At 46.6% G+C, this 22,398-nt stretch overlaps 1 protein-coding gene across 1 annotated transcript; it reads left to right on the top strand.

Moving 5' to 3' along the window:
* The first annotated feature begins 847 nt into the window (after positions 1 to 847).
* Oc90 (otoconin 90) lies at positions 848 to 21,516 on the top strand. The gene is made up of 14 exons (XM_090338779.1): positions 848 to 894; positions 3,621 to 3,686; positions 4,966 to 5,022; positions 7,253 to 7,427; positions 9,562 to 9,674; positions 11,357 to 11,485; positions 11,641 to 11,682; positions 11,899 to 11,949; positions 13,117 to 13,164; positions 14,749 to 14,799; positions 15,874 to 15,990; positions 17,068 to 17,239; positions 19,700 to 19,806; positions 21,078 to 21,516. The coding sequence occupies exons 1-14, from the start codon at positions 849 to 851 to the stop codon at positions 21,377 to 21,379; spliced, it is 1,476 nt and encodes a 491-aa protein (XP_090194905.1). The 5' UTR covers position 848; the 3' UTR covers positions 21,380 to 21,516.
* Positions 21,517 to 22,398: the final 882 nt, after the last annotated feature.

Here is a 22,398-nt window from a genome sequence, read left to right as displayed (position 1 = left end):
ACGTGTGCGTCGCTAGAGTAGCATGCAGCATGCTTTGCGATCACTCAGACTTTGTCCTAAAAATGTGATTGGGAACTTTCACAAGTCTACTAACCACATTTCATTCTTTATGGTTATCATCCCAGGGAATAGAAATAATTGAATCATTTCTCTCTTTTGGGTTGACTCTTTCCTGTTAAATACATGGCTGATGGACTTTAGAATGCTACTGAATTGAACTATTCTGTGATCTTAGCACAGGGAAGAGACAGGTGAAATCCTGCAGGGTCCCTGGGCTGGGCCCACATCCTCCCCTTGTCCCCAGAACAAGTTTTTGAGGTTCATTATTGAATCCCCCTGATTGCCAGGAAAGGAGACACAGCCCTAGGAAAAATGGTTTGCTGGCAGGCAGCGCCACCGTGTGGTTGTTAAAGTTATAGCTATATGGAGTGCTGGTGATAGAAAAAGATTCAAAGCCAGCCCATGGTGTGGAGTTGCATTTTCCTCTCTCTGTATTCTGAATTCTTGCCACCTCACCATGGTAAGCACACACAGGAGTGACACACGAAATGAAAGAAATATGTGAGACCACAGCTGTGGCCCCAAGAAGCTCAGCGTTGAGACTGCATTTCACTAAAGGTTAGACTGAGTCTCAAAGCAAGAACGTGTCCTCCTTATTGTCAAGCTGTTAGTTTGGGGGCCACGCTGGGACCTAAATCTTCTTAGGGTTTGTTTCTGTTGCCACACACCAGGTGGCCCCAGGGAGGTATGGGGGCCCTGCTGGTTCTTTCCTGGGCTTCCTTAGAGCACCTGCTCTCTCCACTGGCTTCTCTCTCAGGAGGCTGTTCCAGCTGACGCCCCTTCCAGCCATGACCGTGCTCCTCCTTGTACCCATGCTGATGGCCCGCTGTGTAGGTGAGTAACTTCGGTGACACTGTGTTGCTTGCCTAGCCTTTAATTACAGAATGAATCGCTGCACGTGAATACCAAGAGGTACGGTCAGATTTCATTAGACTTGTGGATTAGTTCTGTCTCAACCCTTTGCCTAATTAGATGAAAATATAACTTTATGATAAGCTGTAGAGTTATCCAACTATTCATTGTTGGGGGGTCAGAGTGGGAGAAAGGCCAGGTAGATAGTTATAACCTCCCTTCACCTGACTGATTTGCTGATTTTCTTAGATCCCATTAGTCCTCCCATCAGATAGCGGTACCTTTTCTTCTTGGAACATTTGCGCAGTGTCAAGAGCAAACACTTTCATTCTCCTGCTAACATGAGTCCCACACCCCCAAACCTGAGGCACCCAAGCTCCTTGCCAGCCTGGGTGATAACTTTAACTTCCTTGGAAGGCTTGGCTGAGAACCTCAGGCTCTGCCTCCTTTTCTGTCCCTCCCTCCTTCCCTCCCTCCTTTCCTTCCCTCCTGCTTCTTTCTGATTTCTGATTGAAACATTCTTGTCAGAGCTTCTCAGCCCTTACCAAGACTTCAAATCCAACTGAACAAATTCCAAATATAGTTCTTGACAAAAATATGAAATACTGCATTTTAGATTTCTTCAGCTTTCTATTTTGTGGTCAAACTGGGGCCGTCATTTTCTGTGGGCCATGCAGGGGCTACACCAGAGGTCATTCCGTTCACATTAATTGACCAGGATGTTATTTGTTCTGTCCACATTTAAACCTATCAGGTTTCCCAACTCCTTGTCTCATCTTCTACAATCTGTAAAACCAGGACAGCAGGCACAGGGGACAAAAATCTAGGCCTTGGACATAGCACAAGCAAGAGCAGGTGGTAAATGCTTGGTGTCTAGGCCTGAAGAAGCCACTCAACACAGCCAGGTGTCAAATTCAAGGTCAGGTAGACTGGAGCAGAGACTGCTGGTACCTGATGGGGAAAGCCTGATGTGTTACTCAGAGGACTGAGTATTTTATTGTCTATAAAACAGTAAGGACCGTCTGTGCCTTACAGCTCTGGGGAAGCAATTAAAAATAGGAAATGGGGTCAAGGCTCTGCAGTAGCCCTGGCACAGTCCAAACCTACCACCTTCTTGTGTGGAGAGACAAGCTTACTGAGTCAAGTCAATTTAATTCTGCCAACTTTTATTGCTGCTTGATAACATGATGGCCAAAAGAGGATGCCTATGGGCATGTAGGAATGGTCAAGAAAGATAAAGGAAAACTCTAGAACTTTCTTCATCCTCTTTTCAGTGGGTCTGAGAGTACATGCTAGCTTGGAGTGGTTAGGTTCATAGATGAAAGGCCACATCCCAAGGAAGATGAACACCAGGCTGTACTAGAGATTAGGCTCCTTGAAGAACAAGCCCTCGTCTTGGCTTTAGACAGGATCATTGCGTCATGGCAAACACTCAGAATCCAGGATCTTGGATCCAACCCAGGACAGGACAAACAAACCACAGTTTTCCAGTGGCATCGGGCTTTCTCTCCACCCATCATCCAGTCATACTTCCTGGACCCAGTCATAACTCCCACATGGCTCTAGGGTCCCCATATTTTGTCCTTCTGTTGCCGGGTCTGTGTGGGACTTCCCTCCCCATCTCTACCAGACTTTTTTGCAGGCCCTAAACCAGTCCTCTGAGATGGGCCATTTAAAATTCCAGCTGGCTTTTCAGTCACTAATGAAGGTGTGTGGACAGAAGGGAGGTGGGAGAGGAAGGAGGTGCTGTGGAGTGTATTAAGGTGTGTGGTCAGACTGAGTCTCCAGCTCCCATGCTCCAGAAAAGCTGCACTTCCCATGGGCACCAAGGAACACGAGTGGAGCCATTCCAGGAGCAGTCACGCTGTGCCATAGCCACCTCAGGAGGCTGCAGGTATTTGTTAGGTCGGGGAGACAGGTCCAGAGGCCACTGTGGCAGGTGGGAAATGGAGCCAAGTGTTTGCACAGACTCTGGAACAAGGACTTGAATGAAGGCACCATCCGGCCCGAAATCCATGCCCTCCTCCAAGCCCCGGAGCGGAGTTTCTGAGAACCATTTTGAGAAGCGAACAAAGAGAAGACAACCATGCTAGTACTAGAATCTGCTCATGCTCCTCTCCCTCTGGTCCCTGGAGCACTAGGTCCCCTCCTCACCCCACTTACCCCCTGCCCTGTGCTCACCCTATGCAAAACACTTGCATTTCACTCTCCCCCTGAAGACATCCCACAGACCCGGGTACGTTACTCAATTAGACTTGAACGAGTGAGTTCTCAGGGATCAGAATGTTTACTGAGCCTGTATCCAAGAATGGGTGATGCCATCCTCATTCCAAAGTCCTGGGCACCGAGCTTCTGTCTATATCCTCAACTTTTACTACCAGGACTCTGTCTCAAGAAATCACCAAGCAAACATACAGTATTGGTCAGACTGTTGATTTCATTTACAGTGACAGCCTCAGATCCACCCCCAGCCCTCCGTAGCCCCAGCCAGGATATCTCTACTAAGGCCAGCCACTGTGAGTCACCCGAGAGATGCCAGCCACCCCTTTATTTTCTGAGCCCCACAAAGATCCAGCACATATCAGATGCTAAAATTAAAATGAACTTGGCTTGATTTGAGGACATCTTTGCTGTCATTTAAATCCTAGCACAGCAAGGGGTGGTAACAATATTTGTGCTAACCCTGCTCTCTCCCTTCCATTTTGTAGGGGGCCAGACTCTGGACACCCCACATCTCCCACTGCAGTTGCCTCCAGGACTTCACCCAAATATCAGTAAGGATGTGCTGAACTGCCTCAGAAGCTGGGTGGAGAGGTGTCTAGTACACTGGCAGAGGAAATGGCCCATTCATGGTAGAGAACGCAGTTTCTATGGTGGTGACAGGAGAAATGATTCCACCATTTCAGCCTTGCTTGCAACTGAACTGCCAGTAACTTCTCTTTGAAACAAAGGGCAGTGGCAAGGAAAACCAGGAAAGAAGTAAATGTGTTGTTTGTGAAGGTTATGTGATAAAGTTGTTGCAGCTTCAAAATGCACCCGAGCTTGCAAGTAGGCTGAAAAAAGGAGTGGGTGATGCACTTCATGCTTTGCTTATGAGAAAAGAGGTTCAATATTTGTGCCTTGCTGCATTATAAAGATATTTCAGGGCTGGGAAGATAACTTAGTGGTAAAGTGCTTGCCTAGCAGGCCCAGGGTTTGATTCTTCAGTACCACAGACATAGAAAAAGACAGAGGTGGCGCTGTGACTCAAGTGGTAGAGTGCTAGCCTTGAGCCAAAGGAGCTCAGAGATAGTGCTCAGGCCCTGAGTTCAAGCCCCAGGACTGGCAAAGGAAAAAAAAATTAAAAACATCTTTCAGTTTCTAATATGGCCGTCACTGAATGACATGAGGCCGAGACCAGCCTATCCATCATTTCATAGAGGAGAGGCAGACAGAAATTAAAGCGAGGCGTGTAAGACTCATGGCAAGTACAAATTCCACCCAAGTCTTCTTCAAGTATACTTGTGAGATGCATGGATGACTCCAGGGTTTATCAGAATGGGAAATACAGCTTGCTAACTAGCCAAGTCAGACATATCCTTTCAGCAAGAAGAGCCGTGACCCACTCTACATGGCACATCACAGTCAGGGAGGCCCTGAGTGGCAGCTCAAAGACAGGCGATGGGACTCACGCAGAAGAGCCACATACCCGTTGGCTCAGAAGCCTCAAGTTCCATCCGAATCAGTACTTCCGAGAGTAATTCATAGGTACACTATTTGTAGAATATCTAGATAGGAATGGCAGGAATCCAAGATGGTGGCTCCTGTCTGTGCATTTTTAGTGAATATTTCTTCCTAGCCTAGACTATGCCATCCAGGAAGTCCTTTTACCCCTGAGCAGCGCCACCTGGTAATTCCGTCTACATTTCATCTTTATCCAGTTTCCATGGTGACTCATATTCCTGGAAAGTTAGACTAAGGGAGGATTTATCCCTAGAAATGGAGAAAAGGAATAAGAGAGAAATCACGACTCTTATATGCGCTCCCTTCTCCTCCCCCCGCCTTTTCCTGTAGATATTACAATCTTCAATGGAGCATTTCAAAATGTGGAAAGCATGGCTGAAATTTTTGGTAAGTTAAATGTGAAATTGCTTTTATTCCTCAAGTGACAAAGATGGAATATAGTGGGAAATCTGGGATCTTTGCTTCTCAATGTCCTCCAAAACTGGCTGCTAACAATGTAATTGCATTCCATCCTATTTGTTTCAGGTGAGTCACCAAATCACCAAGGGCTTTCATATTCTTTGTCTTTCTTTCTTTTTTTCTTTCTTCCTTTCTTTCTCTCTTTTTAAAAAAATCTCACTGTTCTGGCTATAAACTTGACAAGAAGGGAATGCCATCTCCATTTTATAGGTGAGAAAACTGAGTCTAAAGGAATTAGGTGATTTTCCCAAGGCCAGTCAGCTAGAAGAGTCCAGAACTTACTCAACTACAGCCCAGTAATTTCATTTTCTTTCCCCAACTAGTAAACATACATGAAGTTTAAGAATTTCAAACGTGGTCAGTTCCTATATCAGTTCCCTATCTTGCCTACTACTCCTGGGGACCCATGGTGGTTCTCGCCATGGAATATTGCAGTAGCCCCAAATAAAATTATACCGTGACTGGCCTGGGCAAGAATCCTAGGAGTTGTCGCTGGATTGGAGCTGGGTATGAAGCTGTTGATTTTCTGCTTCTAAGCACAGGTGTCCCTAAGTCTTTGCGTGAAGATTTTTATGAAACACACACACACACACACACACACACACACACACACACACACACACACACACACACACATACACACTAGCAAACTTTACACGGGTATTTTCCATCAGTCATTGCATCATGTCTTGCATATTCTATGAAGGCTTTGTGGAAACAAAGCACGGGAGAGGAAGACAGAATAGGTCAGGAAGCCACCTAGACTGTCAGGTGGATCGAACCCTGCCTCACAGACTACTTCCCCATTCATGTATGTTCCTTCTTGGGACTCGGGCATTTTTTTCTCAGTACCAGGCAGGGGTGGGGAGGTTACTTAGGAGTCCTCAGATCAGAAGGCAGAAAGGGAGAGGAAAGCAGGTGTGACATTTAGTCAGAAAGTCAATATTATTTCCTCAACAATTTTACTGTATACTTTAGATCCCTTACCTTTGATGTCCTTACCCATACAATGAGGGCAAAAAAAAAAGAGTATCTACCTGGCAGGATCTGCAGAAAAGTAATGCATTATGCATTCTATGGTCCTCACCAATTGTGGTGTGAAAACAACTCAGGGCAGTTTCAACAAATCAGTCGTGTGAAAATGGTGTCTATTTCCTCTCCTTCCCACACTGACTGATAATTTTATAGAGTCAGCGATGTTTGCAATAGCTCGACATGGGTGTCAGAGACACAGCAGCTGTGCTGGATGCTCCTCTGTTCCCTGAATACACTGGATCTTTCACTTCAGGCTTGGGGGCTTCATGATTACAATGTGGTTGCCTTGGACCTAGCTAGCACATCCTCTATTCAAGGAAGGAAGAAGGTCGAGATCAAAAGTATCTTCTCTGTGTCTTTATCCTGTATTAAAAAGCAGGTATTTCTCAGAAATATGTATGTATGTATATATGCATTTCCTTTTCCTTGTTCTTTCTTTCTTGTGGCAGTACTGGAGTTTAAACTCTGGGCCTTCTGAGCAGATGCTCTTAACACTGAGCACGCCTCCATCCTTTCCGCTAGAAAGTTTTGAGTTAGGGTCTCATTGGCTGCTTGGGTACAGGCCTGGGTGTAATCTGCTTATGTTAGGCTTCCCAATGGACTTGGGATAATAGACTTGTACCACTACCACACCCAGCTTTCTCTGTTGAGGTGAAGTTTTGAACACTTTCAGGCCCACACTGGCTTCCAACCTCAGGCTTCCTGAACTCAGCTTTCTGAGTAGCTAGGATTACAGGCACGCACCGCTGTGTGTGGAACGCTGCTGTCTTTACCCCACTCCGGAGCCTGCAGTAGACTCCCATTCAGGTCTTTCCTTGGCTAAGTTTGGGTAAGTCACTGGAGACCTGGGATCGCTATGACCAGTGAGAATGACCATGAAGCATCCACAGAAATGTAAGAGGAAGAGACGCTTTCCCCTGCACGTGACTAGCATTGTAGTAGGAAGTAGAAGCAAACATCTCCCCTGGTGGGTCAGCCATGGCTTGATTCTCTTCTACTGTCTCAAACATCTAGTAGGTTCTTACTGCATGAATGACACCCCATCTAGCCACTGGGTGAGAAGTGCAGAGTAGGGTTCTGTCCTCCAGTGTGTTTCCCCACCATTCCTGCCCTCTGCCTGCAGACTGCCTGGGTTCCCACTTCACCTGGCTGCAGGCTGTGTTCACCAACTTCCCTCTGATGCTCCAGTTTGTGAATGGGTTGCAGTGTGTAGCGGGTCTCTGCCCTCGAGACTTTGAGGACTATGGCTGTGCCTGCAGATTTGAGATGGAAGGGCTGCCACTTGATGAGTCGGACAGGTGAGTGAACTCAGGGTGGGCATAAAGACTGCAAGCACCCTCAACTAGAGGCTCAGGCTACTGGCAGGGAGCCTCGCTTCCTCCTCTTCGCATTGCAGTGTCATCTGTGATCTGCGCTCTCTACAGGAAGTTCTGCAGAGCCTGTGTTCTCTGACTGATACACAAAATGGCACTCCCCAAGTCTGGGGACACATGACTCAGAATCCCCTGGGGACCATGTAACTCAGGATGCCCTTTGGTGGAGTCCAGTGCCCTCCATTTGAAACAAGCATCCCACAGGATTCCTGTGCATAATAAAACAGTTGCATTTTTGTTTAATGAAAAGCTATTCTGGCCACCAGAGTTAAGGCAGCTATAAAATACCAGTACATGGGAGACCTGGGCTGAAGAGAAACTGCCACCCTAGCTCAAAAGAAGTGAAGCCTCAAAAGAGATGAGTTTTGGGGTGGGAGATGGAAGGACACACACGTCATAGTAAAGATGTACTCCAGCTTACATGATGGCAAGGCTGTCAAAGAAATTTGAAACCTAAAAGCATCAGATGTCAGCCAAGGCATGGCCGCACAGGAATAGGGAGAAGAGGTAATTGGGATATTGGCCAGTTTGGAACCTGAGATACTGTCTGCTAAAATTTAAAGGCATATTTTCTGGGGATCAGGTAATTCCCATTTTCTACCATTGTTTTCAGCTTTGTAACCTAAAATTTCTTTAATTTACTTGTAATAATACCTACCTGCTTGTATTACATAAAATCAAATGAGAAAATTCCAGTTGAACCATTAGGATCTTGCTTGCCTCTGAAGTATACCAGTGAGTATGGTAGAGATTGGTAGCCCTGGCTACAGCAGACACAAGGTTGTAGCTACTGTATTAACACTATACTAGTGGTAGTCTTAGAAGCAGCAACAACAACCCAGAGTAGCCACACCAAGTAGAAGTACTGGGAATAAGAACTGTCATGGTAACCATGGTAACAGCAGTAACAAAAAGCTGAGGTGGACCCCAGTACCCCACCACCCATCCAGTGTGGTGGAATGCATTCTTTCCCTCAGAGAACTCTTCTCCTCATGGATGCTCCATTTGACTGTCTCCATTCCTAGGCACCAAGAATAGTTCCATGCTACCTGAACCTCTCTGCTTCTCTTTTTTGCACCTACCACACAGATGGGTTTGTACAGGGGGTCTGTCCCGGGTGCCATGCAATGCCCTCAAAGGAAGGCCTGCACCAGATTCTTGGCTCTGTATGCCCAGCCTTGACTCTAGTACCTTGCACAAAGTAGAAGGTCAATAAACAAACTGAGGAACTACGTGGTCAGATTTCAACTGCTTTTCAGAGGCTAACAATATCCTTGGTTGGCAAAAAATACTAATTGAATTGAACCATACATCTATCCTGTCTCCAAACTTACAGGACAGTGTAAGTGTCCCATGGGCACCAATGGCAGTCTTCCATGTGAAGGACTAGAAGCACACCCCATGCTGGGAAGGAAGTGGGTGGTGCTTTCGGCAGGGGTTATGAGGTCAGGGCTATGTCCCAGGGCATGCATGCATGTTTGTTTCCTTCCAATAACACTTTCTTTAACTGCTTAGTACCATGTAGATCCACTCCTTGTCTAAGAAACGAAGCATTCTCCACCACGTCCTACACAGAAAGAGGGACAGAAGCGCCAATGACTTCAAAGTGACAGAATGGTGGGCTGCACCCAAGTCCAGGGACTTTGAATAGTTCAGGGAAAGATTTCTGAGGTCCTGGAGGGTAGGTTATTCCCACCTTGAATCTGAACACTCGGCTGTTCTACTATCTGGTACATGCCTATCATGCAGCAAGATTCAGAGAGTTGAGCTTCTAGAAATTTCTAGGGAATGCTTAAGTAGGCAGTGTGAAAAAATAAATATAGTAGCTTCTTAAATAACCACACCTGTCTTTACAACATCCTCCGCTGTCCTCCTGTCTGCACTGCAAAGACCCACCTTTATCTTCTAGAACTTTCTTTCATGGTCTTTTCAGTATTCTTGTCTCAGATGATTCAAGCTGTTTGTGCTGCCATCCAGTGGTCCAGAGGATGCTGGGCTGCCTGCTTCTCCAGCTCTGACCCCTGCCTTGCCTACTCGTCCCCCCCTCTCCCTCACCCAGCTGCTGCTTCCAGCACCGCAGATGCTATGAGGAGGCCGCAGAGATGGACTGTCTTCAGAACCCAGCCAAGCTCAGTGCAGACGTGGACTGTGCCAGCAAGAAGATCACCTGTGGTGAGCTCTCCTGCCTGCCTTGGGCCCGGGCCAAGGGTGCCATTCAGAGACTCAGGTCCTGGATCAGTTGAAGGTTCTTGGGTCTGACTGCTTCATCCCTGAGAGCTTGAGGATGGCATCTGTGCCTTACACACAATAGACATTGTCTGGGCACATATACAAGCAGACATTCAAGGAAGAGTTTTTGAAGCAGTGGTTGATACAGTATAAGTTAGATTGCCTGATTTATAATGTACACTGTGGCAAAGCTGGGCATTTGTGAAGGGTCAGAAATTTACACTGTGTTTCAATGGGGACATTAAAAAAAAAACCACTGATCTGAGACTCAAAATAGGGAAGAGAAAACCAACTAGAGAGACAGAGAGATGTTATGAAAACTAAAATCGACTGAGAAGCCTGGAGGTAAAAATAGTGAAAGATAACTGTGATGGTGGCTGTAAAAATCAGATCCACAAGGCTTAACTCTTAGGTCTCTATTGTTTTCTCTGAGGGTAGGAAGTTTATGTATCTGGGCAATCTTGGCAGAAGACACTGCATAGGAGAAGGCATGGAGGGAGGAGGGGACACAGCATGTTGGAAGCAGTGGGTGGAGCCAATTTCTAACACATGCCTAGTTTACATCATGGTCTTTAGGCTTAACAGCTCTGAGCTGCCTTCCTAACTATGGGCTCAACAGGGTCCATTGTTTAGAGTTTTCAGACCAGGGAAGGGAAAGCCCCTAAGTAGAGTGGCAGAGCCATTTAGGACTGTTTGAGTCCTCAGTTAAGGGGCCAGCCTGACTGGAGCAGCAGAGGGAAGGACAGAGAAGTGCACTAGGATGAGAGCTGCCCAGGGAGCACAGAAAACAGCGCCAAAGTCCACTCGATCCAGGCCTGTTGCTTGTCTATAGCAACTCCAGAAAGTCATCACCATGTGCAACCTTCTGAGCTCAAGGGACTGTCCTCAGGGTGGTCAGAGACTGAAACTATCCAGCAAATGATTCCTTAGATGATGACATGCGTGTGTAGGAAAGCAAGTGAGGGAAGAGTTCCTGTTTAAATGGGAAGGCCAAGAAGATCCTAGCTGAGGATGAGTGAAGAAGAGACAAGATAGCACTCAGCATGGCTATGTGGTGGGTGGACCCTGAGGTTCATGGTATCTGGTGTGATTTAAGAAACAAGAGGGGCCAGGAGTCAGAAAAGGAGCCCTGAGGGAGCGTGGACAAAGCTACAACCAGAGAAAGAGCTGGGGCCCTGAGAGGAGGAGGATGGTGTGACGCTTTCTAGGCTACACTGAAAAGTTACTGGATGACTGAATGAATGAAGACATACTTTGAAGCCACGTGCCTGTGGCTCATATCTGCAATCCTAGCTTCTCGGGAGACTGAGATCTATTGGAGATCCATTGGAGTTCCACCAATGCAACAAGCAGGAGTCAGTGGTGGCTTGACCTGGAGTGACAGAGTGGGGTGCAAAGACATCTAATGCAGTTGAAAGTGGAGCTGATAGGCCTTTGCTGGGTGGGTTGGGTGTGAAGTTGAGACACAGAGCAGCAGTGTTCCCAGGCTGCATCTACCCAGGAAAAGAGGTTATGGTGACCTGGGTGAGAAGAAAAAGGCCTGTGGAGCAGGTCGAGTTCCACCTTGGGCCTGCTTTAGCCTTGGGGATTCCAACTGTGACCCCATGCTGCCCTTCTCTGTGCAGAATCCAAGGACCCTTGTGAGCGCCAGCTGTGCGCCTGCGACAAGACGGCCATTGAGTGCTTGGCTCGGGCTGGCATCAACTCTTCCCTCAATCTTCTGGATGCCTCCTCGTGCCTAGTGCAGACTCCAGGTAGGCAGAGCTCGGCCTGTAGCACTTTAGGATGGTGATCCAGGCAGGATCTGGTGTGGGGACCGACTGTGGTGAGGTGTCTTCCTATGTCAAGAGCAGCCCCTTCAAATGTCCTCAGCTGTGCAACCCAATTCCCAATGCATCTTCCTTTATAGAGGTGACCAGCAGGAAAGGGCTGACCACAGGACTGCCTGGAGGTAAGTTTTGGGGAAGGCAGCTTTTTACGGGCCCACGAGAGCGATGCTGAGCCCCTGTGCCCAGGAGTTAAGGGAGACAGGGCCTCCTCAGATGGGACAGGCAGGTTACCTGCCTTCCTTGGCCTCTTCCGCACTCAGCTCAGCAGTTCCCAGCCCTGCTCTTGAGAACATCCGTTATATTGGTCACCATTGCTCGTGGGGACTGTCTTTCTCCAGATCTTCCTGTGAAGCCCACAGACATCAGCCGGGCAGCGCTCTCAGGAGAAGGTGAGCAGAAGGTTCCTTAGGACAACGGTAGGTCCAGGAATGGGACCTCAGGGGTTTGAGGATTCTATATTTCCTGAGACGCAGAAGAAGCCAGCTTCCTCCAGAAACCTGAAGGAGCCCAACTGCACAGAAGGCAGCTGCATGTACACCATCACCTTCGTAGCAAGTACCACTCACTCCTGGGACTTGGGCGGTACACCACGGGGCTGTCAGCAGCAGAGGACGCTTAGTTTATGAGGTCCCAAAACAATCCCATGAGGGCAAGTTGAGAGGGCACAGTTGTCATTGTGTGCACTACCTTGTAATGACAGACACAGATTTTGGAATCAGGTGGATTTGGGGTTAAGCCTTGGCTTTCTCATGTTTCTACTGTGTGACTTTGGAAGTGATTTGACCTCTGTAAATGTCAGTTCCATCATCTGCGTAAACCACAGGTTGGCTGCCTTTCTACTGGGAAAGCCAAAGAGCAAGCATTGTGGGTAGTCTCTGCCTGGTGTTTTCTGCAGCACAAGGATAGCCACTGGTGGCAGCAAAGGAATGGGTGGGGCTGTGGGCCAGGAAAGCTCGATGTACATGTCTGTGTCAGTGCAATTAGTTCACAATTATACTCACCCTTGAGGGTGGCAGAAGGAGCAAATGAGAGCTTCAGATTGAATGAGGATTTAAAAAAAAAAAAAGCCCAGGAAAGTGGGAGCTGTCATTTTCCAGGAAGTCTAGAGTGGCTGCCATAATAATAATAATAATAATAATAATAATAAGAAGAAGAAGAAGAAGAAGAAGAAGAAGAAGAATACTTCCCACAAGTCTCACTGAATACTAGACAACTTGCTTAGAATACAGAATCTCATTCAGTGTTTGTACAACCCTACACAAGCATTACTATAACCTGTATTTGAAGACAGAGAATTGCGGTGCAGGGATTGGCTAGGACTCACCGCTGAGGGGCAGGCTAGGGTTGCAGGACCCCCATGCTTCCTCCTTGTTGAAGACCAAACACCTGCTGTAGCTGGCATCCCACGGAATCTGTCTGTCCCACTAGGGACATGACAGTCCTTACTCCCAAAAGTGTTGCTTGCGGGCCAGGCTCCTCCCTAATAAGCCTTGCCTGTGTGGTTTGGTTTGGGTGCCCAGTGGTTTGCAATGAAGCTGGGTGTTTTATTTTCACAGTCACTGGTGACACCAGAGCTGAGAGACGGACCACGCTCTTCAGGACAGGTAAGCAATAGAGGCTTCAGGCACAGTGAAGAAATGCCATCCAGAGGCCGTGTGTCTGCCTCTAGGGGCCACAAGACCCACAGAAATATTACTATACCCACGTCACAAAACACACAGAGCATCGAGGCTCAGGGAGTGTAAAGCTCTAAGTTACTCGGCAAGTCATCTGATGGCCTGGATGGAGTGGAATTTCAGAATTTGTTTTGTTTTTGTTTGTTTTTACATTGTACAATAGTGACTTACACTTACCTAGATATGAAAAACAAAACTTCAATTAGTACAATTAACACAAACATTTCCTTTTCTTATGGTGATTAATAATCATGTATGTATAATAATCATGTAGTATGTATAAAATATAGATACAAAGTATCTGTTAGTTACAATGAATGGATAAGTGGAGTTCTTGCTTAATAATGCTGCTACGGTGCACGCCTGTAATCCTCGCTACTCAGGAGACTGAGGTTTGAGGATCATGGCTCAAGGCTAGCTAGGGCAGGAAAGTCTGTGAGATTCTTCGCTCCAGTCAACCACCAAAAAGTCACAAGTGAAGTTGTAGCTCAAGTGGTAGAGCACTAGCTTTGAGCAAAGAAACTCATGCTACTGTGGAGAACCTTCAGTGTGCTGACCTGAAGCCCCTCATGTACTTTCAGAGCATGTCATTGCTGGTCCTAGGAGACCCTTTGTCACTTGTGCAGGAGAACCTCTGAGGGTGGTGTCACTCCCCTGAGTGTCCAGCTTAGCAGTCCATGTTCTGTTGTTTTACATTTTGGGTTTGAAGATCATAACGTCCTTGCTGTGAGAATGATCCAGTCCCTCCCTCCGATGGGGGAGAGAATGTCCCCTGTGCACACATCAGTGACCTTGCAAGCCAGATCGCTCACTACACACCGCCACCAGGTCTTGATGTGTGAGCGCATTAATAGAAGGGAATTCCTCCCTTGCCAAAACATGTCTACCTCTTTGTGATTCAGCCAAAAGTGTAAGTTTGAGCTGGCTTAGTGTTTAAGGGTGTCAGCTTCAGCCAGAAGGTCTAGACTTAAATCTTGTCACTGCATAGCTCTGCTGTAGACCTTGGGTTAGGGATGCCTCGCTTCCTGTGTCTTTATCATCTTTGAATGAGGGCAAGCATGAACTTGTGGAATTGCTACTGAATTAAAACAAGTCTCGTCATGCCATTTGGCATGAGGTCAGTACTTGATAACAGTTCACAACTTCCTTCACGGAGACCCCGAGGTTCAGTCACCTTGTTGGGTCATCTAGAATCATCCAGTCTTATTTACCTCTATACTGTATGCCACTCTGTCCAAAAATGTAATTGTTTCTTTAGTTTATTTTCTCTTTCCAATTTCTGGGGGGGTAAGACACAATCCTAGAAACTTAACTATTTTCAGTGTGAGAAATTGCAGCTGAATTTACAGCAAGCCTTTGTCGGGGAGACCCTCAGCTCCCCAGTGACCCCAGGAGATGTCCTGGGGGTGTACACCAGGCAGTGGGAATAGCATGTGGCTTCCTGGAGGCCATGATGCCAAAGGCTGGAGCTGGAGCTGGCACTTAACCTCATCTCCCTTCTCTTGGGAGCAGAACCAGGCCAAGATCTGGAAGAGGACACCGCTAGGCCCACACTGCCATCAGGTAAGGGCTCTCTCCTCCTGCTGCCTTTCTATATGTCACTTATGAAATCAGTGCATTCCAAATGAGCCTATGGGCCAAACCTGAAATGGCAGAGATCATGGAAGCCAATTTACTTATCACATTACCCCTCCATACACAGTGTACAGCTGGAAGAAATGAAGTTACCTCATAAAGAGACACACTTAGCCAGATATAGAGAATTGCATTTAGTTTGTCATTTCAATAAGTTGTCATTCCATGATATAAGTACAAACACTTTAATACTTCGGGATACTTTTTGTGACATCCCTCATCCAATCTTATCTATGAACATAAATAAAAGGACTTAAGATCACATGGTGATCCTAGTTTTGTAGTATTGAACTGTGTCATGAGTACAATGTGATGCTGTATCCCTGAACTTACTCTGATTACTATTATTACTATTTTGGTACCATGAATTGTGGTAGTTGTAGAACAGTTTCATATATGGAAATGTAACCAACTATTTCTAACATTTCATTATAAATGGCAGAGAGGTGCTTTCTTTCATCCCCGGCATTTCTGTCTAATCTTTTAGAATGAAATGTGGAATTACTGGACACTGGGCATAACTGGGCAGACTGTGGGAAGTACCTGGATTTTAACCCTTGCTTTTAACAGTCCAGGCAGCCGACACATTTGAAAGAGAAAATAGGAGGACTTTTGCCTGCCTGTATAATTGTTAGCCATGAGGTTTCATATTCTGACCATTCTTCCCTTCACCTCTTCACTATAAAGCTTCCAGCATCCAGAGGCCTTCATGGGGCAGGATGTAGGCAGGAACACCACAGGGCACAGGCCTGAGCAACTGCCATGGTTCTCACCCATGATCCATCCGCAGTCTAGCATAGGCTCCCGAAAGGGCTAAGGCTATCATAAAAATGTTGCCTATCCTCATAGCATTCATGGATCTCTGAACACCTAGCACAATGTCAGCAAATATCAATTTCCTGATGCGTCCATGTTCTAAGAGAACTATCCACCCTTGACCTTGATCATGTGTCCATCTGCACATCTTTCTGTGAGCCTGAACCATCATGTCTTCATTTTCAGGATCTGCAGAGGTTATTGCGACAGCTAAGAATATCACCCTGGTCCCTACTGGCATGAAATCTTCAGGGTTGGTTATGTCATCCGTTGACGGTGGTTCTGAGAACACAACTAGAAAAGGTATGAGGCCATCCAAGGACTGTGTGTCTTCACCATTCTTGGGGTCCTTTAGTCAGACAATAGCAAAGCACCATTTGCCATCTTATCTGATGGTAGACCTCTCAGGTTGTTGTGACTAGATGAGCATGTGAGCATGTAAGGTCACATGACTTGCCTAGCACCCCAAGCTCTTCCAGGAGACAGCACTCTCACCACTCTGCTCCTATTGTGGTTTATTAGGAAAATGATACATTTGTCTCATTCCCTTCCTCCCCTCCACCTCTCTCCTCCCTCTGATGCAGCTGAGTAAAGTTACAAATAGCTGGACCAGAGGAAGACTTCATACTGGCTGGGCTAGTAGCCCTTCTTGTCATTCAGTATAGTGGAGAGAGCTGAATTTGAAAGTTATAGGCCAGCCAGGTGAGGTGGTTCATGCCTATAATCTTAGCTACTCAGGAGGCTGAGATCTGAAGATTGGGGTTCAAAGCCAGCCTGGGCACTAAAGTCTGTGAGACTCTATTCTCCAGTTAACCATCAGAAAACCAGAAGTGGTGCTGTGGCTCAAGGGGTAGGGTGGTAGCCTTAAGCTGAGGAGCTCAAGTTCAGACCCAGAATTGAAGCCCCATAACCGACCAAAAAAACGGGGGGGGGTAACGTTAGGGGAAGTTATAAGCAGAGGGAAAGGGGGAGGAGAGAACAAAATGAGTGGGGGAGAGTCAGAGGGGGGGAATGAAAACAGCAAAAGTAAATCAGGGAGCCTGAAATACAAGCCTACCCTATGTGTTGACCTCATAAGATCCGGAAGTGTGAAAGAGGACGATTAAGGCCCGAATTCTGGATTCTCTGATATGATGTGGGGGCCTCCATAGCGTCTTTGCTCCTGCAAGTTCTCATCCTTAGGGAGGTGATAGAGTCTCACAGAGCCTCTCAATGAGCATGCATCTGAAGAGAGGTCCCACAGAGAAACGGGAATTGGAGAGACACAGGACTTGGGGTTTCTCATGTACCCAGAGTTGCATTTGCACAACCTGGCACACTGCCATCTCTTGGGCACATCTTGATTCCTTCAGAATCCCAAGAATCCCTGTTTGTAATCAGCCTGTGACAGATTCACCTTCCTGCACACGGGGACTGAGGACAGGAAGGAGGCCATGCAGCAGTTTGGAGAGATGCTCTTTTGTCTGACATCCCGCTGCCCAGAGGAATTCGAATCGTATGGCTGTTACTGTGGACAAGAAGGAAGAGGAGAGCCAAGAGACTCCCTGGACAGGTACAGATTGGAAGAAGGTGACACGGTGGTGCTCATGCTTCCTGCATTAGGGAGCTGAGAGCCATCACTTTAGGTTTAGCAGCTCACTGGTGTGATGAGCTTATTTCCCCATGAGAATCCAAAGCTCAGAGGCCAGCTTGTCTGAACTCATTCAGTTGGGAAAGGGCCAAGCCCACTAAGCCCAATCCAGGGATCTTTAAGCACAATCTCAAAGATTTCCTAGCTTCCCCAGGAGGGTTGATCTGCCAACACTCTTCTGACAACCCCAAATTGACCTCATTTCCATTGGTCAACATGGAGAATTGGGGGTCTCCACATGTTTCGTCCAGAGAAGGCAACACTAGAATTAGCTATTCATCCATTTCAAGTGTACTTCCTAAAACGTTTACCTACCATTCTGATCTCATACATTCATTATTTATTCACTTATACATGCATCCATCCCATGTTTCTTGAGGTTTTCCTGGGTGCCTGGCATTATGCTAGGTAGTGAGGATTCAATTATTATAGCTAAACAAAGCAAGAAGAAGCTGTCATGCTCAATACAAACTTACACAGAGAAGGAGATGTACAATTAATCAAAAAGTACGTGAAATATAATATATGTGGTAAGAGGAAACAAAACACTATGGAAAATTCAAGCTGTGTTTCAGAAATATTTTGAAAGTAAAGATAGTGAGGCATAAAGACTTATTTTGGGGTTGTCCCAAATGAAGAAATGGAAGAATTTCTCCCAAATGGAGAAATCTACATTCCAGAGTTGGACACCCTGTTTGGGTATGTGGTTATTATAGCAAAAGCAACACTATAAATAAGTTGGAAACTAAGACAAAGCTAATTCTTGGTCATGCAAAGGTTAGGATAATGGTTGGAACATGGAACAACTGCAGAGCATATGGTGCCTGGAAGAGTGGATTACTGGATTACTCACTCACCCTCCCGCGTCTCTTCACTCAGGCTTGCTGGCCTTGTTATCCAGCATGGACAGACTTTTACTGAAGGAAACCAGTGGAAAGCTTCAAAATGTACCTCTCCCACCAGGTGACCCGAATGAAGTTTAAAATGTAGCAAAGTACAAGATATATTGTGGACTCATACACATGTTCACATTATGAGATTCCCTGGTAGGTCTTCTGTTCTACAAGACAGAGAATGCACAAATAGTGTCCAGATTCCTGGGTCCATAACACTCAAAGTGCAAAAAGAAAGAAGAAAGAAAGGAAGAAAGAATGAAAGAAAGAAAGAAAGAAAGAAAGAAAGAAAGAAAGAAAGGAAGAAGGAAAGGAAGGAAGGAAGGTAGGAAGGAAGGAAGGAAGGAAGGAAGGAAGAAAGACCTCATCAGCAGCTGTGTGGCAAACTCTGAGGAAAGAATGTGGCAACTAACCATAATTCACCCAAGTTTGATATGTGACTAGTCAGAAAATTGGTATGACTTCTTGACATATGGAGGAAAAGACTGCAAACCTGAATGACTTTGATCCAGATAGTCGTACTGGTTCTCTCGAGATGCCCTTTCAGCACCATGTACTCTGTTCACTGAGAACAAGAAGAATGATTTACAAGAGTCTATGACTTCTGATCCATCCAGAATGTTAACTGCCCACTTTGTCAAAAGCACATACTAGATAGAAACAGCCCAATGATACAGGGACTGAGGTGCAGCCTCTGAGTAATGTGGGCCTCTGAGGTGGGGGTGGGGGATTAGTTCCTCTGTCTGTAATGCTGACACATGGGTGAGCACAAGGTAGATAAAGAGCTTTAAGGCTGTGACTAACACTTGCTTGGGCTCTAAGAAGTAATGACAGCCACGGAAAGGTAGGGGACTGTTGCAGAAGTGTAGATTTGGGAAGCTATTACAGTTCCCTGTTGTCTGGGGCCATCGTATCTTTAGGATGCCTTATGGATGGGTGTGAGGGGACAGTGGAGACACTGTATGGCTGTGTGGGCAGATGGGCAGGTGGAATATATGGATCCATCCCTATTGACTCAAGTTCTGCTCAGGGCTGGGCCCTGGTCTAGATGTATTCCCTAATGGCCATTGTGCTTTTAGGCTGAGAATTCAAAGGAGTGTATTCCTTGTGGATATAGACTTAAGCTCTACTATGTGTAAGGTTGTTGGAGTGGGTCACTGCTACCAATAGTTAACCTTTGTGCAATGGAAAATGGTGACTGAAGACTTTGCCTTTCCATCTGATGGAAAACTGCTATAATAAATATCCAAACCACTCATACGTGCCATCAATCAAATTATAATAAACGTTAAGAAAAAAATACTCAATGCCAAGGAGTGAACAATGGCTGATGCTATTCTGACAGCATCTAACACCTAAACTGCCTCTGCTGTTTAGGAAAGGAAGTACCAGCTTCTTTCATCTCCTAAGGTGGAAAGACAAAGGCTGCCTTCAGGAGGGACCTGGAGCAGTGGGAGCTCTGAGCAGTAAAGGGTTTCTTTGGTTTTAGGTGCTGCTTGTCCCATGGCTGCTGCCTAAAGCAGATGAGGCGGCTGGGCTGCCTACGTGAGAGGCATCCTGGGCTGGCGATGGTGTGTGTGGACCACAGACCCAAGTGTAAGTGCTGTCATCTGCAGCGGGGATTCTAAAGTCCTTCAGGCAAGCCTTCTGGCTATGGCTGCATCCCCAGATTATCTGTAAGGTGATCTCCTCTCACGCTCTTCCCCACTTTGAGATGAGTGGTAGTAAGTACGCCTATTCCACCAATGGGGAGGCTCAAGCTCAAGAGCCCGAGTCAGTGGTCTTCAGTGATGAAGCTAGTTAAGAGCATCCGAAATGGTCTCCTAACCCAAGCTAAGTTGTCAGTCAACTGTTCATCCTCATGTCAATCTCAGGGGGCAGTCCTGCTCTTCCCCACAGCCAGCAGAGTTACCAAGGGCCCCGAATACACAGGTAGGAGTGGTAGTCAGGATGGAGATTCATCACTCTCCAGTGGGGTCCACAGTGCTTTGTCTTCTTAGCTGTCTTTGTTGCTAATGAGATACTCTGAGGCATCCAACAGGGAGGGAGGGAAGCTTCCACTGAAGGGAAACTGAGGTCCTATGTGGCTGTTCAAGGCTTCCAGCAGGGACCGTTTGCAAACTGCCAACCCTGTAAGCATCGACCCTTATGGCACAGGAGATTCGTTGGAGCCAGCTGCATCTGGATGTGTATAGTTACTTAACTTTCACACACTTGGCATGAGTTCACTTCCCTTGTGCTTTGTAACTAAAAAAAGGAAATGTTGGGAATTTCACAAGAACCCTGAAAGGGGTGGGTCTCATCCTCATTTTTGTCTGGGGAAGCTCTTCATCTTCCTTCTTGCCATTACACCTCCTCAGGCCAATGTCATCTTGCCATTTATGGCTGTGTGCTCACCTGTCACTCACTCACTCACTCACTCAAATTCACTCCAATCCCTATCCAGTCATTCACCCTCGATCATTCATTTATGTACTCAATAATCTACTCTCATTCACTCAAAATACCCACTTATACAAAACACTAGCATTAAGACCAACAAGCAGTAGTGGTGTTAGTTTTCTTCACGTGCTCAAGTACTAGAGAAAGCAAATTTACCGGAGGAAATGCTCATTTTGGCTCCTGGACACAGATTTCAGTCTGTGCCATTGGCCCCATTGGTGTGGTTTTGTAATAGGCAGAACCCCAGAACACACGAGACATAGTAGAGCCAACCAGCTTGCCTCCTAATGAGAGCAAGAGAGACACAGAGAAAGACATACACACAGAGAGACGAGAGAATGGGAAGAGGTACAGAATAGGCAAGCAACACGGCAACTGTTATGTGCCATCCTATCTCACGTCGCCCTCTGCTCTTATCTGCCAAGGTGAGGGACAGAGCCTCTGTGAGAAGCTGCTCTGTGCCTGTGACCAGACAGCTGCCGAGTGCATGGCCTCAGCTTCCTTTAATCAAAGCCTCAAGTCACCAGGCAGACAAGAGTGCCAGGGTACGCAGATGGCGTGCGAGGATGGAATGACACTTGGAGGGCACTCAGCTTCGTCTGCGGGCTCCAGTTCTGAGGAGAACAGTGAAGAGGCTCCACCCCACACAGGGGGCCTTAGAAGAAGCAGAAGATTTCTGGGGAGGGCGCTTGGTCCCCTGGAATCCAGGCCACTGCATGGGAGATAGATTTCAAGCAACATGGCAAGCACACTGCAGTTCTGCTGCATCTTTTTCAGCTCTCTGGCCCCCAGTTCTCTGTTCACTGGAGCCTCGGTGGAGGATCAAAGGGAACAGAGGAAACCATACCCGTGTCTCTAGGCCTTCTGACATGTCTGCTCACAAACGTGCTGTGGGAGTGGGCAGGGCATGGGCATGTCTGTATTTCCTGTAGTTTATGACTGAAAATCAATAAATACCCTGATGCACATGGTTTGCTTTCATGAATCTAGTTGCAGACACGATTGCGTAAGTGAACTGTGAGATGACAAAGATGGTGGAAGAAATACAGAACATGTTCTATTAAGCTAAACTATTGAAGAGAATATTTCCTCTATTACCTTAGGGTCACCAGCAGCATAGCAAGATGTATGCCAAGGACCGAGAGGATGGCTTTTCTGGGAAGGACCACAAATAGATTTGCCAAAAGATTTCTCATTATTGAGAATAGACTGGTGTCAGTTACCACTCCACACTGTGTCCCAGGTCTTTTTTTTTTTTTTCTTATATAAGCATTAACCCTGTGGACAAGTTTGGGTGATACAAAGGCCAACTCTGGCAGTTTTGTCTGGTGTTTGTCAAGTCTGAAATTGCATCCATCCACTCCATCCATACATCCACCCACCCACATAACCCATTCATTTATGCAAGTCAAAAAGACTTTACTGCACATCAAACACCAAGTCCACCAGAACTCTCATTAGTATCTAATGAGGACCTACATTCTGCCATTAGGCTGACGTATTTCCCTGCCGTTAGGGACCCGTATGAGAAGCATCTTTTGATAAGCCTACTACGTGGGATGTAACATGGGGACATTAATGCCATGAAGCCACTGATGGCCACAAACAAAAATCAAAGGGCATATGCTTCCCCTACTTCCTGCTGTGGGAGGCCAGGACAGAGGTTACTTCTCGAGGCTCTGAAGCTTATTTTATAGGTGGGATCTTTTAGGCAGAGATGGTTTCTTGGGATTACTTTCAAAAGCA

This window comes from Megascapheus bottae, chromosome 9 (assembly GCF_031878675.1).
Source record: "Megascapheus bottae isolate mThoBot1 chromosome 9, mThoBot2.hap1, whole genome shotgun sequence".
Lineage (NCBI taxonomy): Eukaryota > Metazoa > Chordata > Mammalia > Rodentia > Geomyidae > Megascapheus > Megascapheus bottae.
This window is presented reverse-complemented; position numbering and strand designations above follow the sequence as displayed.

Bases quoted from the DNA above. Each gene is read 5' to 3' on its own strand.
- Oc90 (XM_090338779.1), top strand. From the start codon at position 849: ATGACCGTGCTCCTCCTTGTACCCATGCTGATGGCCCGCTGTGTAG. The intron at 15,991-17,067 runs GTATGAGGCCAT...GTTTGTAATCAG, and splicing joins TGAGAACACAACTAGAAAAG to CCTGTGACAGATTCACCTTC. The intron at 19,807-21,077 runs GTAAGTGCTGTC...TTATCTGCCAAG, and splicing joins TGTGGACCACAGACCCAAGT to GTGAGGGACAGAGCCTCTGT.